Source organism: Bombus vosnesenskii, unplaced genomic scaffold (assembly GCF_011952255.1).
Source record: "Bombus vosnesenskii isolate JDL3184/JDL3185 unplaced genomic scaffold, Bvos_JDL3184-5_v1.1 scf7180000013302, whole genome shotgun sequence".
NCBI classification, from domain to species: domain Eukaryota; kingdom Metazoa; phylum Arthropoda; class Insecta; order Hymenoptera; family Apidae; genus Bombus; species Bombus vosnesenskii.
In genome coordinates, this window is record NW_022882951.1 from 1,609,034 (window position 1) to 1,627,904 (window position 18,871).

Genomic DNA, 18,871 nt, shown 5'->3' on the forward strand with positions numbered 1-18,871 from the left:
ATCTATTTTCAAGAAACTTACATCTTTGAACCTAACACGTTGCTCTCATTTTCGATCATTGCATATTAGAATTCTCCTGTTTAATCGTAAAGTGACGTTAAAATCAGAAAATAAACAAAAAATGTACTCTAACTCTAATAGCTCTCTCTCGTAATCTTCGTATAATTTCCGATCTGTCGACCATACAGACGAGGAAATACGCACAGTTTCGGCAAGTTACGACGAATCAACCCTGCGCACCAAGGTCTATGCCCTGTCTGTGTCTCTCTGAATCGATTTTAGGCGCGTGGTCCACCATAGGCGTATACACCCCATGCACAAAGCGATGGGAGGCGAGCCACCGTCTGCACTCGGCCGCGAGTCGTATAAATTTTTCCGAAATGACGCGCGATTAACCGCGATTCACCTGCATCTCGATAATGGGCCGACTAATCGAGTGGAAAACTGCGCGAACGCGATCTCATGGGCAACTAAGCGATCACAGGAAGTAGGTGGTAGATCGTAGAAATGGAAAGAGAAGTCGAGAGAGAAGGAACGATGTTCCATGAGTTCGACTTTATAAATCGACCGAGAGAATTGTGTACGAACAGCGAAAATACGTAACAGAGAGATGAAAAGAATTAGTTGGTACTAATTAGCTCGATGAAATAATTTGTGAATTGTTACCATTATTATTATCATCGTTATTATTTATAATCGATTCTAGAGATTCGTTTTATTAGACCTCACGCTGTATTAGTGGTAGATAGTGTGAGTGAAAAGAAAAACGTGAACCTTCCGACAACAATAGTGCAATTGTGCCTGCGAATACGTTATCACTAGCTACACACGTTATACGACTGATAAGAGAGATAGTTGGTAGTAGATGTCAACGAACCAGGTAGGTGGGATAAGATTTATCTTATCCAGATATGTGCCTACTGGTGTTGATCTCCATTCGACCATTCGTCTCCTCGTTCTGTACATTTTTCAAGTAAATTATTTATATAGATGTCTAATGTGTAGCACTTTACACGTTACCAAGCACCAATGAGTTAATTATACTTTGAAGACAAGATGGTAGAAACTTCAAGTTGCGAACATAACGTAGAACAAGAGTGAAAATATAAACTTACAATTTAAAATTGAAATTTAAATTCTAATTTGAATCTGAAATAAATTACTTGGAATAAAATCTAATATGTCGTTAAATTATGTTTGTTACATCCGTCGAATCGTTATAATATTACTTTCGCTGCTAATGACGCATTTTGATGAAACAATATTGAGAAAAGCAAAAAAGCAATGAACAATGTGGTGGAATAAATATTCTGTTGGAATAAAATAGTTTCGATGAGAAGAATGTGCAACGAATACAACGGAATGGTCGTATTTTAGTAGCAACGAATATGATATCTTATCACAAGTCAAAATTCCACTATTTCTTATTACTATTACAGGAATACTATAACCCTTAGGTACAATATACCTCGCGATATCTACCAATCCGCAATGCGCTCTTCCACTTCTTTCTCTCCCACCAATGTGTATAAATACAACACACACGTTAGCCCATAATCGAGAAACTCGAGAGAATACGAGGAAACAACCCCCTGTATCTCAACGCTCGTACATCGAAGTTATTTCCAATTTTTTCTATTCACCCCGTTTCTAGATGCTATCCATATTAATTTTTATTTCTCGATGTTGTATATAGCCATATATGTTCTTCAGCTTAACAGAGTATGTTATTCCGGTTACAAAGAAATAAAACAGTAGAGAAACGTTCTTTGATCGTAAATTTGGACGTATAACCCGAATATCAATCAGGCGAATATTTAAAAACAACAGGATCTTCGCATTTTCGCTGATACGGTTTCAAGATCCGCGTTAACGGAGCAGGGCAAACGCGCGCAGAGGGCGGAACGCGTAATGGCGACGTATCGTGAAACGACGAAACACGATTATAAGAGTAAGTGGTCGTATAACCAAGGTTTTAGTCGCCGTTTCGAAATATCGGGTCGTTCTTCGTGGAAATGCTCCCATAGTTGCGTTCGAAGAGGCACCCCGCAACACCCTAGACCATCCAATTCGCTATTAGCACTTTTCGCGATAGTTCTTGAAGCTTTACGTTTATACGTGATATTTTACGACTAAATATTCTAGTCGATTTCCAAGGATGAAAATGTAAAATGTTTCGAAGGTTTAAGTACATGGATATGCTTGTAATAAAAGTGACAGATATTAAAGCATCTTCGTTCATCCATATGAATATCAAAACATTGGTTCACTTCTTTAACACCCTGTATAAAGGTCTAAATGTACTAGTAGTATCGGAAGAGTTAACTCGAGACATGTATCGAATTATTGAAATCGAGCTTATAGTGGTGCGCAGCGTGCCTACGTTTTCCTACACAGAACGCGAAAGCCAAGGGACGTTCGATCGTTGAAGTTGAAACGCGCCAAATGCGTGAAACTCGCGTAGGTTCTAATATTTTTGCGCCACCCACGCGCAAAAACGGGTTTCCGCGGAGTACGAACACCAGGCCATTCACTTTTACGATGTTAGAACCGGAGATTATCGACATTGTTAATTACATCGATGTCTATTTTGTGATTTTCTATTAGGTAGAGGCGCTATCGAGGTTTCAAGGTCGACCGATTTTTCTCTCCCCTTTTTCGTATCTAGGATTCCATTACGTAATCATTGATTACCAAGAATTGAGAATTTAATATCGAGTTAAAAATGTCGTAATTGAAGTGGTAATTCGATATCATGCCATGTTATTAGACACCGTGTATACGTTAGTCTACGCAACGAATAAATGTATATTTCTAAATAAATCCTTAAAGATGAATTGCTCTTAATAGAAAGTATCTCAAATAGCAAATCGTGAACGACACGTGCCTTTAGAAGTCGTTAGCAAATTGTCATTTCAAGTTTAGATCGAAACAAAAAAATGAAAGTAACAAACACGTTCAGGAAACTCGTAACAAACCTGATTCGTTTCCCGCTGGATCGCCTCCTTTTCAAGATGAATGCACCACATTGATTGACTCGTTTAAATAATCCACTCATTTACGTGCTCATTTGTACGCAAATGCGTTTAAACCGTACTATCCAACTTCCTTTTCGAAACGAACGACTACCGCGACATCACAGTCACGTGACTGCTTTTCAATATTTCTCATTGTTATTCAAAATTATCGAGAATATTCTTCTTTTCGATATGGAAACATATTTGTATAATATAAAGAAAAATAACACGCGTAACGTAAAACGAATATAAATATTTTAAGTTCGAAGTATCAATGATATGTATCACCGATGTGTCACGTATGCCATAAAAAGATCACGCTTTAACTGTCAGACGACTGATTCTTCATATTCTATGGCGGCGCAGCGAAACGAACATCAGGAAAAGATAGGTACTCTCTTGCGATGTCTCTCACGATACGGCCGAGGACACTATTATCGATTATCACTGTCACCGTTTCGCGAAATCTGTCGTAAAAATCACTTCCTTACATTCGTTTTAAATACAATTACCTCATTCAATCATTATTCGATACAAAAGACCATATAGAGAATATTATGTATACATACATATTAATGATTATAACAAAGAGAATATAAAGTAACCAAACGGACAGCATCGTGATGCATACAGTAATGACAACAAATTAACGAAAGAGTTTTCCAATCGATGCCGTGAAACAAAAATAAATGAATAACAATAATTATGTTCGCTAGTAGGTTGGTGCAATAACATAACTAGTGCGTGTATTTTATAGTGTATAATACGGAACACGCATTTTGCGTGATGGACAACAAGCGTTCTCGTTAACGGACAACTACAAGTAAATCACGTTCGCTTCACGCACGTGTCAACAATCACAATTAAATCACAAATAACCTAAATACTTCGCGTTCTGTTGTCACCAAACAGTAAAATCGAAATGATGGTGCGTAAATTAACGTGCGTTGTCTCTTGTATGGTTAATAAACAAATACTTGCCTCGAAACGAGTATGACTGTTTTTCTATATATAAATATCGTATATATGTATATACTTCAAGCACCAAAGATCGTTTCTTGAAGATGTGCGTTTTGGATCAAGGGATGTAATAGCGAAAATAAGCGTGTATCACTTTGACGAGAAGACGTCAAAGAATACGTACACACTTATTCAAACGTACAACAACGTATAATAAAAAGTTCACACGAAAACTCGACGGACCGTAACACCTGTTGCATTGAAAAGCACAAACTGGAATGTATGACACGAATTCTATTGAACTACATCTAATGACGCATTATGCGCCATCTGCTAGTACATTTTCGTACAACAGAAACATTTTGTTATCGACATAATCCTGTCAATGAATTAGATAAGAAAAGTACAAAATTCGCATAATATATATATATTTATAAAATAAACTTAAAAGAAAATACGTAATGCATTATACATATATATTATGACAACATTTTACGCAGTATCAAACATAACACCGTCCTGTTTAATATATTCATATTTTCATATTTATGTAAATGTGAATATATTTAAAAAGAAGTTATTTTTATAAAATAGATGTAATTTTAAAAATTTGTATAGAAATATATACATATAATTTTATTAATGCATTTTGAAGCACATCCAGTCATTGGTACATGTATGCCTCATTCTAGATATTTTATCATTAGCGACATACGGTATATGCCAACTATTATTTTGCTTTTGAACGATCGCGTCAATAGGAAACAGTGAATTTAACTGCACGAAACCCTTCTTTACATCAATAAAAAACTGATGCGATAACTGCCATTTTTTAAAGAGAGCATTTAACTCAATGTCTTGCAAAGCAAATACATGTTGACGCATCAAGTCCCTAGAAATAATTCTACCATTTTTTCTACTTGCAAATGCCGCATATAATAGAAATAAATCATCGTTTGAGCTAAAAAAACGGAACAATATAAATATAATCTATGGTTTAAGGAATAAATAACAATATATTATAGATAGCTATAATACATACCTATTTTTAACATAGAAACGATCTACACTTTGCAGACCTATTTTGGCTATAAACTTCTTCATATGTGCTTTTCCAATGATTAATACCTTTTTATTCTGCTTTTCATAAGATTTGAAAATCCGTTTGATCTGCAAAATATTAATTACTTATCGATCGTGCATATTCAATTGATAAAAAGATAGCAATCGTTAAAATATTATTTATTATTATTTATTAATATTATTTATTATGCTACTGTGATAGTTTTAAAGTTACGTACTTCATACATTAGATCTTTATTGATACCGTTTTTAGCAACATACATAATATTTAATCCGTCTGCGATTATGTCATATGGTTTATTTTTATTAATAAAATTTATAAACGATTGTATCTCGTGCGGCTCAGTTACATAATACATTTCTTTAAAGATCAAACGTTTCTTTGTAGCTTGCAATAAACGCTCGTAGTCTTCGTCAGGTAAACTTTGTTGTGAAATGTCTTCGTTACACTTCCGACACCTTGATCTATGTAAAAGATAATAAAGGGTAACGGTACGGAAAAATAAAACTAATTACTATTATTATTAATAATTGTATATCTTATACCTTGATATTACAGTTTGACTGACAGACCAACCACATTCAATACATGCATTCATACATTCAAATGCAATGTCTTGACTAGGTTTAATACCATATGCATTCCACATTAGAAATAACTTCTCAATTTTCATATTAAATGTGTCTTTTTCTTTTAAACAATATTTTAAATACGTAGTATATGCATTGTCATGAGGCCCATAGCTGTTTTGTAGGCTATGCATGAGATATTCATATGCCAACTCCTCTTGTTTATGATCAAATAAATATGAAATTAAGCTAGTATATCCAGTTCGAAGCAAATATTTATCATTTTCTTCGTGTGTTTTTATAATTTTAATAGCTTCCTTCCACATGTCCATTTTACATAAGCATTCGATAAAAGCATTACTGAGCTGTTCATTAAATGAAGTATACATTTTACTAATATTATTGTACAAACCTAAAATATATTCTTTATCTAGTTCTGATATTGGACCATTTTTTATGCCATGCAACTGCAAATATTTAGTAATAACAGGGATTTCAGGTTTATAATTATTATCTATTAAAAATTTATAATAAGATATTCCAGCATCCGGATAGTTCATATGTTGAAACATGTCTAGAATAACAAAATCAAGAGTGGATGGATCGCATTGTGATTCTATGATATGTTTTCTTACATTTTCCCATGTTTCTTTTGATATAGTACTAGGTTGTGTTAATGCATTTTCACAATTATTCACCACATATTGCCAATATTTACCAACCTTCTGCTCAATAGTACTTATGTATACATTTCTAATAATTGTACGTAGCACTGATGTTTGACGAATATATGAAAACATATTTATATTATTTCAATTAATTTCAATTTTGCTAAAATTACAAAATGTTTTGGTATATTTTTCACTTTAATGTATGGAGTCTGTTGTCTTTTTCTAACCTCAAAAAGCAATCACGGTTGAACAGAACATAACAGCAAAGGCACGATATATTTTAACATTCTTTAAAAAAATATTGAGGTTAAACTTATTTGGGAATACGTCAATTTTCTTCTCGTAGTTTTTAATAAGTAAAGTCCAGTTTTACAACACGGAGATCATTAACCTAAAGTACTCACAGCGTTGAAATTGTAGTCACATGCAATCTATAAGCTGTTAAAAGTTACTCTCGAGTAAAGCGAATATTTCGTCTTAATTTTAAATTATTATTTTTATTATGAATGAATGAATATGAATTATATATTTTTCCTGAACATTGTCTTTTATACATATCGAATTTCTGACTCTCTTTTTATAGTATATGATTTTTATTTTTCACAAATAAAATCCAAAAATGTTAGTTTTAAGGTATGAAGATCATTACTTTAAAAGTTATACGTGTACAAAGTTTATGCATATCTTAAATTTACTTAGACGCTACTAATAAGTTGTAAATTATATATGTAAACTGTATATTGTTGTGATAATTGTTAGGAAAATCAGATTTATATTAGGCAGAAAGTAATGAAATTAGTTTGTAGAACTATTTACATTCATTATATAAAATTAAAATGTCTTCGTATTGCCGCTATTAGTGACTCCATCGAACCAATTCCATCTGGCGACAGAAACGTCACCATAAAAATTCACACAAACAATCGGCAAAGTTATCATCATGATACCGGCGTCTCCTGTGCATTTAGTCTTTTACAGGGTGACAACATGCTTCTATCTTTTGCATAATTTAGGTCTAATCTAATCATAATTTAACTTAAACTTATATTTGTGCATTCTCTACATCAAAATCTCGCTTACTTATAAACTTGATGCTATACGATCTCTTGTATTGTTGAATATATGTACTCGTATACATATATTTATATAGCTTTCAGCAATAAGCCGATAGTAATATTAATTAAAGCTGTTGCCTTCCTATTCTTAATTAAAGGAATCCTGCAATTTTTTGCTTTCGTGTTTAATACCCAATAGCTGTCAGTTCCTCCAGCACAATTGTATTTACGTTTTCCAAATTTTACTTCAACCTTTGAAATAATGTAGAGATAAAAATTACTATAATGTTAGAAACATTGTTTCAAACATTCTAGAATGTGTAATACGATGGCCATATTCTTATCAATATTGTATAATTGAGAATAATTTAATTTAAATGTAATAAGTGTAAAATTAACGATAAAAGATTGATTAATTTATCATTATAAATATTTCAATTTAAATAATTTTTTCAATACCGAATAAATTTTAATAAATAAATTACATCTATCGATCGTCTTTCTGACAATAAACATAGATATAAAGAGTTTCTTTGGCAAAAAAATGTTCTTGAAAAGAAGCAATACTACAGTATCAATAATGTTTTGGAAATCTGAATCTCCAATCACGCATTTCAACTCTTAAAAGTATTATCCCTTTCTTCTTGTATGTAATTAAATTCTTACTTTACTTTCTATCGAAATATGTTTTCACAATTAAACAAAATACAGTGGACAATTTGAAATATATTAATTTGTTATAATTTTTTATAATAATAAACGTAAAATCCCTTGTTTTATGAAAAACGAAAATGGTCTAACTTACACCACTATATATTCATAACATTATGATAAACATTGCTTGGTCCTTAATGAGTTAATAGTTAATAAAAAATTCAAATTTTCTTGAAATGTGTCGTTCACTCGTTACCACGACATCTACCATGCGAATCAACACGCGGTCGGTGATGTCAAGTGCTTCTGCAACAACTTATAAAGAGGACTGATAAAACCAGATATAGTTTAGTCTCGTGCCTGGCGCTCACACATCTTAAACCAATCGTAAACCCAGTTTCTCTGTAAACCGCGGCCGAGCGTGGCACGGAACTCGGAACAGTGAACGACCGAGACAATCTTGCAACAACGTAGAAGGGCGAAAACTTTCTGACGTTCAACGAGAGACGAAATTGCACCGAGGTAAGAGAATATTATTGAGACAGGGTTATTTCGTGTGATCGGAATACTCGAAACATTCACGGCTACGCGAACCAGTTGACTCCGCGGTTAATTAATTTTGATCCTACAACTATGTGATGGCTTCGTGAAAATGGCGGAAGTCACGTGAAGTCCTTAGGACCAAGCTACTACGAGATACGAACTCGTTTATACACGAAGATCGCTGACAGGTCTATTTTCTCTTTTAAAAGTATGAAAGAGCTCTCGATTAAAATTATTTGAATTTAAATTATCTGATTACTATCGTCGAGGAAATTACTATCGTCGTTTCATTGACGTAGGAAAATTTTCGAAGTGGACGTTGAGACGTTTTAGATTACAAACAGATGAGCGAAATTTTTAAAATCAAAGACACTGAGCTTTGATTCTCAATTCGTTTCTTACATTGGTACTTTAACGATAGTAGTTCGCAACGTATCGTAGTAACGTAGTAACGATAGATAGTTCGTTTCGTGCAAAACAATCGATGGCCTTTGCCTGGAACATTTATGATAAATTATGATTCTTCGAATAATAATTTTTCGAACGAAAATGAAAATAAGAAAAGTGCGTTATTAAGACAGTTTTACTTAATGTTTTATATTTTCTAACATCTGATGACTTGCCAGAAGTTAACGGAATTATTGTTCGTAATTGTCATCAGTGTATTATAGAAGCAAAATATCGCAACGTTTCACGACCTCTCGTCACGGTCTTTGAAATCATGAAGGTTGCAACAGATAAAGACAGATTCACACGGTTCACGATATGACCCCCTTCGGTATGCTTTCTGTTCGTCTTCGATTATGTATTAGTCGTAAAGTAACAGAGTCAGCGTTAATTTCAAACGTGTCAGGACGAATAGTACAACGAAACAAAAAGATTCTGTACAGAGATTTGTCGAAAGAAAAGTAAATAACTTTGAAAGTAAGATGAAAGAGATATTATACGGATTCTGCATGCAACAGTTTTCGAGAAAATCGAGTTCGAAAATTTATTGATCGCTCAAGGTAAGCAAGTACATTATATACAGAAGACAAAACGTTTGCTTCGCAATATTTTTATTTTACGTAGTATCGTATTCTGTATATTGTATTTTATAAAGTCACTCTGGAAACTTTGCTCCTGAAAGATTTCTAACACTTTCGTCAAAGAAATAAGGAGTCACCGTCTCGAAAAAAAACGACATTTATCTCTCAAAGAATCAAGCTAATTACCGATAAATGCATTCGCTTCCCTCGTCACCGTTCTTCAAGTAATGCATCATCGAAATTACGAAACGCTATTGGTCGATCAAGTAGTTAACGAAACATTAACATCGATGTCTCATCTAAAAATATCTGTTTACCATTGGAAACCCGTTAATCACTCGTGGTCAGAGTGAGATATAAATTAGCGGTTTATCATTTACATGTTTTCTATTGATTCGAAGTACGTAACCAAGGGAATATAAAACACTGTTTATATTTGCGTGCTTAAGTTTTCTCAATTTTTATCGAGAGTAGTTACGCTTAGATTAACACGCGCAGCAAGATAGGCGATTTATTTCGCGTATAAAATGATTTGCATATATAATGTACATATCCGTGATTATCATAAACACGTTATATCTTTGTAAGTAAGATAAATTAAAAAACGGCGATTGTTTGATGAAGAAATTCTGCAATTCATCTATTTCTTTGAAAGTTGTTTGAAGATGACGATACAAGAAGTAAAGGAATTAATATTTTTCTCAAAAAGGAAAAAAACAACAGAGGTAAATAGAGCAATGATAAGCAACCTTCGAGATATAAAGAAATTAATCCAGCTACAATTATATTGCAATTATTCCTTTTTTTCTTTTTTTTTTTTTTTGAGTGAATGAACAATTTTCTCTAAAAAAATTGTTTCATCCTTTCTCTTCTGTTTCCCAAGGTTTTCTACACAGTTGAACGGAAACCCGTGAAACTTCGTTTATGGAGAACTACACGTCGGACTCGAGCGACTCGGATTCCGGCAGCAAGACACTGGATCTGTCCTATTTGATGCTCGACCCTCAATTACTAGACGATCATTTCATCAATGCCAAGAATCCGGAACATGTGGACACCTTGTTACTTCATCAGAATCGGCTGACCAGTATTCCACAGTCGATAGTCAGATTCACGAACTTGAACTCGTTGGTCGTATCAAATTGTGGCCTTCATCGGTTGCCCGACTTCTTCGAGGATTGTCCTCTGACCTGCTTGGTAGCCAAGCACAATAACTTCACGAATGATTCCTTACCGAAGAATTTCCAAAATCTGTCGAGACTCAGAGAACTGAATCTCAGCGGCAACAGGTTAACAGATTTTCCGGAGCAGGTTTTTGACTTGACGGATCTTAAGTACCTGTATTTGGGTGGCAACCAAATCACTGAGATCAGTAAAGACGTTTGGAAGCTGCAAAGGTATTTTTGGGTTCGTTTATTTCTGATGTTTCAGCCACCATGTACGTCTAATTAAATATTTCGATTTTAAAGCACAGTGGCTCACGAAAGTATTCCATCTTTGGACAGGTTTCAAAAATATGGTAAAAATATAGGAAAATTAGACATGCCCGAATCTTTTCGTGATATTTTCAAAACAATGTCATTTTTTTCCTTTATTTGACCTCTAAATTGAATGTATCGATCTAATTTTTGATTACTGTTAGTTGACTTTCCAAAAGAAGGGCTTTTGATTCTCTGAAAAGGATGTTAAACGGTATGGACAATGTTAAGAAATCACAAAATTAGGTATCTTGCAATCTTTTTCTCAGAAATATGAGAGACATACTTATCTAGGTTAATAGTTGTGTTAGCATGGGAATTATATAAAGAGATTAATAATTTTGTTTCAAGATTGCAAGTGTTATCGATGGGAGGCAACAGACTGACAGAAGTACCGTCTACCTTAGGCGAACTGATGTCTCTCCAGGCGTTGGTATTGTGTGACAACATGCTGGAAAGCCTACCTAGTTCCATAGCAAAGTTGACGAACTTGAAATCACTGCTGCTTCACAAAAACAGACTGAGGACACTGCCTACCGAGATCATCACGTTAAAATGTCTGACGGAGGTGATATAAAGTTACTTAAAAAAATTACATAGTATAAATTAGTCTAGCTCTTCTACAATTACGTTCTAGTTTTACTATATATTATACTTTACTATACTTTTTACTATATATTATATATATATATATATATATATAATTATATAGTATATAGTATATAGTATATAGTGTATAATTATATAGTATATATATATTCTAAAAGTATATATATATATATTCTAAATATATATATATATATATATATATATATATATATATATAATTCTAAATCTGTCATATATGTACCACGTTTCGAAAAAAAACTGAATGCAGAAGATGGGTTAAACATCAACAAAGATGCTTCCTAATATCCACCACTTAAACATTGGTTTATAGGAATTTTATTCGCTAAATTATTCGTTTATTCGTTTGTCCAGTTATCTTTGAGAGACAATCCGTTGGTAGTAAGATTCGTGTCGGACATGACACACAATCCTCCGTCTCTGCTGGAGTTGGCTGCCAGAGTTATCATGACTAACAACATCCAATATGACGGGGAGAGTATACCAAGAAACCTGGTGGAGTATCTAAACAGCGGTCATCGTTGCGTCAACTCGAAGTGTAAAGGTCAGTGACTAAGCTTGATTCAAAGTTCAAAGTTCTATCGACTCTACCACCATCGACATCGATTTTCCTTCTATTACAATCCCTTACAGTATCATAGATATACCGTTCTATCGCGCCTTTCCCCACGAGATTGTTTTCACGTTTGCAATTCATGAAACAAGTACATCGGCCTGACGATAAGACATCGTGAACCGTTGCTTGTTAGCGATTTTCATTTGCCCCGTTGTAGTCTGTTAATGCTTTTAACAGTAGTAATCCATACTATTGCGTTCAAAATTGTTTCAATTATACAGATAACGCAGTCGTTGCGTTTTTTTATCTTGGTACGTTCGCTGGTGATTAAATTTATTTATACAGCGTGTCAATATCTTAGTTACTTTTGTCTATATAAAAGATTGGGTTGGGACAAAGGTTAATCGTTCTAAAGCAACGAATATTAGGACTCGTGATCTTTTACCTTCAGGATCGCTGTGTTTCATACGACAGATTTTACAAAATAAAAGTTAAAATATCTGCTAAATTAATGATTTTTTTATAGGGTATGTCAAAATGGATCGACCAATCTATTGCAAAATATATGATTCCATTAAAGAAAAATTGATCTTAATATGCTTTTTACGTTTCCACCTACAAAACAATTACTAACGTCGAACCATGTAACTGTTATTCGAAACATTCTCCTGTTTGATGAATAGTTTCAGAAATATTCATAGGGATCAGATTAAATAATTTAGGACACCTTATATATTAACGTATAATTAAGACCTCTCATGTACTCTTTTTGCAAAACGCTTGTCAGTTATATCTTTTATGCCAATGAACAAAGATTTTTATAATACAAAGACTCGTTCTTTTTCAAGTGTCTCCATCTAAATAATAAGTGTAAAAATATCATTTCTTTCCAGGTGTGTTCTTCAACAACAGAGTGGAACACGTCAAGTTCGTCGATTTCTGTGGCAAGTATCGTCTACCTCTGCTACAGTACCTTTGTAGCAGGAAGTGCATAGAATCACGGGACGGAGACGAAGTAGTCAGTGGCGCGATGATAAGGAAGGTTCTTCTGGGCTGATTGATATTACTGGAATTTTGTATTAATATTACCGAAGGCTGTTACGTTTTGCGTTCAGAGGGCGTTAACGACTGAACTATCGCGCTATTCATCGGCGAATTCTCTCTCTGTGCTCAAATCAGATCAAACACGAGTATCAGGTTCAAGAGTCGAAGGCTAAGCATAGAGATACGCGAGGAATTATGTTCGACAATAAATCAAGCGTTTCGATCAGACAAATTTGAAATTGAAAATTACGTTAAAATCGAAAGTTGGAGGGAAGTGGAAGTTCGAGGTCGAATTTTTGTTCGTCGACCGAGCACTCGTATTGACTAAACGACATTGTCGCTAAGAATAAAAAGTCTTTCAAAGATGACGAATTACTTTTACAAAGTCTTATATGTATGAGTCTGCTTACGCATGCAAATTTGTCATATGCGTGAACAAATATTTCGTAAAATAAATATTTCATCGAGATCGATTCGAGCTTAATTCGCTTCATACTTACTCCACCGTCCATCGTGCGGAACCGTCGCGAATGAAACCGCAGTGTCTGTTAACCGTGTTATCGTTTTATTGTTAAATAAACCACAAAATCTACAATAATAATAATCATAGTATCATAGAGTCTCCGTAGGAACGGAGGCGTTCGATCCTCGCTTAAAACACATCCACTGATTTATTTCTACGATTACCGATTATCGACTATTCTCGTGTGTGAACCGTGTAAAACTGAAAACATCCGACAAGTGAACGGTAGCGAAGCGAACGATGTTACTTAATCATCGTGATTCGTCGGTATAGAGTCGTTCAAGATTCATAGAGAACATCGTTATCATATCTTTTTTTCCATTTTCTTCGTCATCTTTTTTAATAACTCGAAGTTAAGTCGGTGACAATTCTTCGTGAATAATAGCAATATCGTAATAAGAGTTCGCTAGTGTTTTTTTTTTTTTTCATTTTTCTTTCTGTCAGGATTTTTTTATCATTTTTTCCTTTTGTTCTTTAATATCGCATATAGCGTCGCCGCGTTCTGTTTAATTACCTATACATACATATGCATATTCATATATATGCGCTCTGTTATTTTATACACTACATACATGTATATGTATGTACATGCTTGGGTTTCGTTCCCTCCCCTCAAAACCCCCACTCTATTTCTCCATCGAACGAGTATTCTTTTTGCTCACACGCATCAGGCACTCCGTTTTGCTCGCACACAGCCACACGTTCGTTCTTTTTTTCTTTTTTCTTTTTCATTTTTCTTCTCTTCTCCTCGCCCGCCATGATCTTTCACGGATCGGCAAGTTGTCTTAATTTTTTTAATAACTACGCTACTCCCTTTCTCTTCCGCTTCGTTTTCTTCTCCACGTTTCCTCGAATCGCTCACGCTAACCACATTTCGTACGTTCGCGGATTCTCTTCTTCCTCCATTTCACAAATTATCTATATATATATATATATATATGATATATATATATATATATTAACACAATTTTTTCCTATTATAATCGTGAATAACGAGTAACCCTCTCGGTATGGCGTTTTACGGTTCATCGCTGGTGTGAACGGTGCTGTCGATGATTAATAGTGCGTTATGGACGTTTTTTTTCTCTTGCTGCTTACTTTACAGAGTATGTATAGTAAAAACGAGATTTCTACAGCTCGCTGAGTCGTTATAGTTCTATTATAGTATCGACGAATGATTGGTTAGTGCTCACGATGGTTGGCCGACTATAGTCGGCAAGCGAATATAAAAGCGTACCGGCTTGCTGACTATAATCGTCGCGCGCAATTCTCGAGATTCAAAGCACGGGAGTATGACTATAGTCAACAACGTCCTAAATATGCGCTTCACCGCTGACTATACTCAACTTGCAGCTTAAGTAAGCGTATAATGGCGGCCGACTATAATCGGCTTACAGTCAAAAAGTATATAAGTACGCAGGGACCGTCGACTTAATAGCCGACGAGTTAACTTAGATGAAAGACTTTAATTCCGTACTATAATCGTAAGGGTGAACGGTTGCATTCACCGTGCCGATAACAGATCAGCGACTATAATCGACTTAAGGTCTCGAGTCGCACGTGCAAGTCACCGTTGCCGGTACGTGTTCTGTACTTGATACGATTAGGTTATAGTCACCCGAAACAAGCGACCATCATGGTGACTACAAACGACGGCAGCATAGAAGGTAATCTTGGCCGACGTATAGACCTAGAAGAGCGAACTGTAGTCAATGAGAAGTCTGACGAGACCTTTGATTACAGTCAACATTCGTCAAAAGCACATCCGCGACTATACTTGGCTTAAGTATACGACTATAGTACATGGCCATACCGGAATGGGTTAAGCACTCATTTCACAGACGACTGTACGATCTCTGATCGACGTCATTGCACGACTATTATCTTTCCACGCTACGACCGACTGTACGTTTGCACCCGTCCCTCCTCTTCCTCGTCCCACCGTTCTCATCATACTCTCGTCGTTTTCTTCGCGTTTCGTTCTCGTCTTAACGCACAGTCTCTATTATCTATACACCTGTTCGTCGTATTCTTTCGCTAAAATTTCGCCACGTGATCGAATCAAGTACAGGAAGTCTTGATAGAGAGCGATACAGTCGGGGAAGAGAATCGCGTAGGACGATCGCCTACGAGTCTTCCGCATGAAACTCGATTCTGGCGTGAATACCACGCGAGAATAGTTAGCCGATCTCATTCGGAAAATCGAATAACGGCCTTTTCCCGAGTATCGTGGAATTCGGCTATCGTTCGATACGATGGGAAAAGGAAGTAAAGGGAAAGAAAAATTTTACAAGAATAACGCGGACGATCCACGCCAAGGAACGTTTTTCTCCGTGGAAGGTGAGAAACTAATGGTCGATTCTTTCCTGGGCAGGTCAGTAAGGTATATAGATTATACATATTTATAGTACATATACTTCTGAAGAGGATGTCCTATGGTTACATTCCTACAAGCGAGTACTTCAAGCGTATGGATACACGGGAGAAACAAAGGTTTGTACAAAGGGCGATCTCAGAGGGATAAGAATCGTACGAGAACACGTACGTGTCTCGACTATATCCTTGACTATACATACATCGTAGAAACGAGAGATATTATCGTTACATTACTACTTATATTGCCACTGCTTCTTTCTTTTTTTTTTCTATTCGCGAAAAATATCTCTCTATCTCTCGGAATCGCTGTCCCTAACTGCGAAAATAGTAGCAGTGTCTTTAAATATCGATCGACTGCGATGGTTTTTACTCTCCTCGACTTTTTCCTTCTCGATTCGTCGCTTCTTACCTTTAATGGAGGTAAAACGCGTGGAAGTGGTACGGACAGAATCGCCAGTGTGGTGCAAAAGTAAAAAGCTTATAAAAATTCGATCGTGTGTGTGTCGTAAGGTCCGTCTTTAAAATTTTCCACTAAAAAGTCTCGAAAACTCGGCTTCGTCGGGTTCACCTTTTCCTCTCGATTGTCGTTAAAAAAAGCGTTATGCTAACTCTCGATCGATACTGTTGAGTCTCGAACGAGCCCGATAATAGTTTGGATTTTTCACTTAGGTCACTTTTCCTTAGTGAAATTAAATTTTAATTTATTGTGCTCAAACCTAATTGTTTCGTAATATCGAACCACGAACAAATTCGAAAAAATTCCGCAACATTCATCGATATCTTTACCACAGTATAAAATTCGTTTGTTAACCAAAACGTCTGAGTTCATTTATATTTCGTATTTTACGCAATAAATGTCGTGTAAAACATAGAATAGAAATTAAGATAAAGTGCTTTATAATGAAGCCACTCGATCCAAGCTATTATTGGTCACCTATATCCCAATCGTACCAATTGAGAGTTAAACGACGTAAAATAGGGACTCAATTTCATCCTTATGTACATGCACGACTGTTCGTGATCGAGATCGGAAAAGGGATGCGTGCTGATTAAAGTCTTAACTATTTTAGTTCTACTAGTACGAATCAGGAATCTACTAGTACGTTTCGAAGATGGACCAGAGAAAGTGGAACGTCTAGAACAGTTGTCGTTTAGAATGAAGTAAAAGCTCGGGTCTTGCGATAGACTATTTTCCTGTTAGAGCGTGATAGGTACAACTTAGTCGTTTCTTCAAAGATATTACAGAACCGACCAAATATTGGAATTTGGATTTTGGAATCGTGTAAATTAATTGATCAGCCTCTTAAATTAGTCGCATGTATCGGAAATCATACGAAAAAATGCTTACTAATAAAAAATACTCGTAAATAGATTCGATGAAATGTTCGAACGATGGTGCCACGTTTATCAATGAGATTGTTAATAATCGGAAATTATATCGTACAGCTGTTTGCCATTTTAATTCGACTTGTAATTATTTGTAACAAAAGAAGATGTTACACGATAAACGTAAGAGACACGTTAGAAAATGAGATTAGTTTCCCAGGATTACAAAGAGTACTGATAACATTGAGCCTATAACACGTGAAGTTTAATACGAAATTTTTATTGCGTCGTTCGTTCAAACTTTACATTCGTGTAGAAACGAAATTACTCGTAAAAAAAGAATACAGTTTTTTTTTGTTTACCATCCACTCGAACCAATCGAAAACGGAAGCAAATATAATTCGTTTATTTATTGACGAATTTCGTATTAAATTAATCACTATTATAATTTAAAAACATACTTGTTCTTAAAAATATCGTAATATATATATACACATATACATATACACACACATATATATATATATATATGTATATATATATACACTCCGCAGTGAAATGAATTTACAGATACAGAGTTTCTTCCCCTCGTTTTGCTTTTAAATCGATTACTCACCACCGTCATAGTTCGTACGATACGAAGAACTAAAACGAAACGGTACGAAATCGGAAATGATCGTAACTAGACTGCAACTTTTATGCAAGCTTGTTTTTTTTTTTTTTTCGTGGACACAAACAAAAGAATAAAACTTAAATAGAGATTCGTTTTACCCATTAAAAATTACAACGAGTTTACTACTTTGAATGCTTTATATATTTCGGTACATTATATGCATTCTGTGCATCTCTTTGTATCTTTAAAACTCTGTAGGAATGCATAAAAATCCGCAGTCTAATCGTAACAATAAACTACAATTCATCGCAATTCAAGCGTTTGCTGTTCATCAAGCGTACAATATCGGACATATACAGTGCTTAACTACGCTACTTTAGCCACGATCGTTCAAAACGTGCAATTCGAATAGAATTCTCGACTTAATTTTTTTTGTTTCTCGTGAATAATACGAACGATTAATGGTCCATCTTGGAATTTCCGTGGAATCAGCGGAAAGATAGTAGCTTTTTTTTTTTTTTGCAAATAGAAGTAGCTACTGGAGCATCAGGGATAGCCCATGACGATAATCTCTAATTCCATGTTCGAAGCTCAGTGGTTCTCAAAGGAGGTTTCTAATTCTTCATACATGATCAAATAATCATTTCTGTTCCACAGAGACACTTGATAAGGATATCATAGATTTATGATATTTGTGATTCGTCCAAAGCATCGAATCGAACGCAAAATATTTGATTCGTGGCTTTA

At 34.9% G+C, this 18,871-nt stretch overlaps 2 protein-coding genes across 5 annotated transcripts; one reads left to right on the forward strand and one right to left on the reverse strand.

Moving 5' to 3' along the window:
* Nucleotides 1–4,251: 4,251 nt before the first annotated feature.
* On the reverse strand, nt 4,252–7,005 carry LOC117234090 (mitochondrial ribonuclease P catalytic subunit). Of its 3 annotated transcripts, XM_033494981.1 has the most exons (6): nt 6,706–7,005; nt 6,353–6,402; nt 5,607–6,204; nt 5,279–5,525; nt 5,020–5,147; nt 4,252–4,938 (listed from the first exon to the last, which is right to left on the reverse strand). In XM_033494981.1, the coding sequence occupies exons 3-6, from the start codon at nt 6,200–6,202 to the stop codon at nt 4,617–4,619; spliced, it is 1,293 nt and encodes a 430-aa protein (XP_033350872.1). In that variant the 5' UTR covers nt 6,203–6,204; nt 6,353–6,402; nt 6,706–7,005; the 3' UTR covers nt 4,252–4,616. The 3 variants fall into 3 exon arrangements, with proteins under 3 accessions (XP_033350872.1, XP_033350871.1, XP_033350870.1); XM_033494980.1 differs by lacking the exons at nt 6,353–6,402; nt 6,706–7,005 and adding an exon at nt 6,266–6,349; XM_033494979.1 differs by having other exon boundaries at nt 5,607–7,003.
* Nucleotides 7,006–8,264: 1,259 nt separating this feature from the next.
* Nucleotides 8,265–13,759, forward strand: LOC117234094 (leucine-rich repeat-containing protein 58). 2 transcript variants are annotated; one of them, XM_033494996.1, is made up of 5 exons: nt 8,265–8,532; nt 10,465–10,978; nt 11,411–11,627; nt 12,041–12,230; nt 13,136–13,759. In XM_033494996.1, exons 2-5 carry the CDS (start codon nt 10,506–10,508, stop codon nt 13,297–13,299), a joined length of 1,044 nt encoding a protein of 347 aa, XP_033350887.1. In that variant the 5' UTR covers nt 8,265–8,532; nt 10,465–10,505; the 3' UTR covers nt 13,300–13,759. The 2 variants fall into 2 exon arrangements, with proteins under 2 accessions (XP_033350887.1, XP_033350888.1); XM_033494997.1 differs by lacking the exon at nt 8,265–8,532 and adding an exon at nt 9,411–9,560.
* The last annotated feature ends 5,112 nt before the right edge of the window (nt 13,760–18,871 follow it).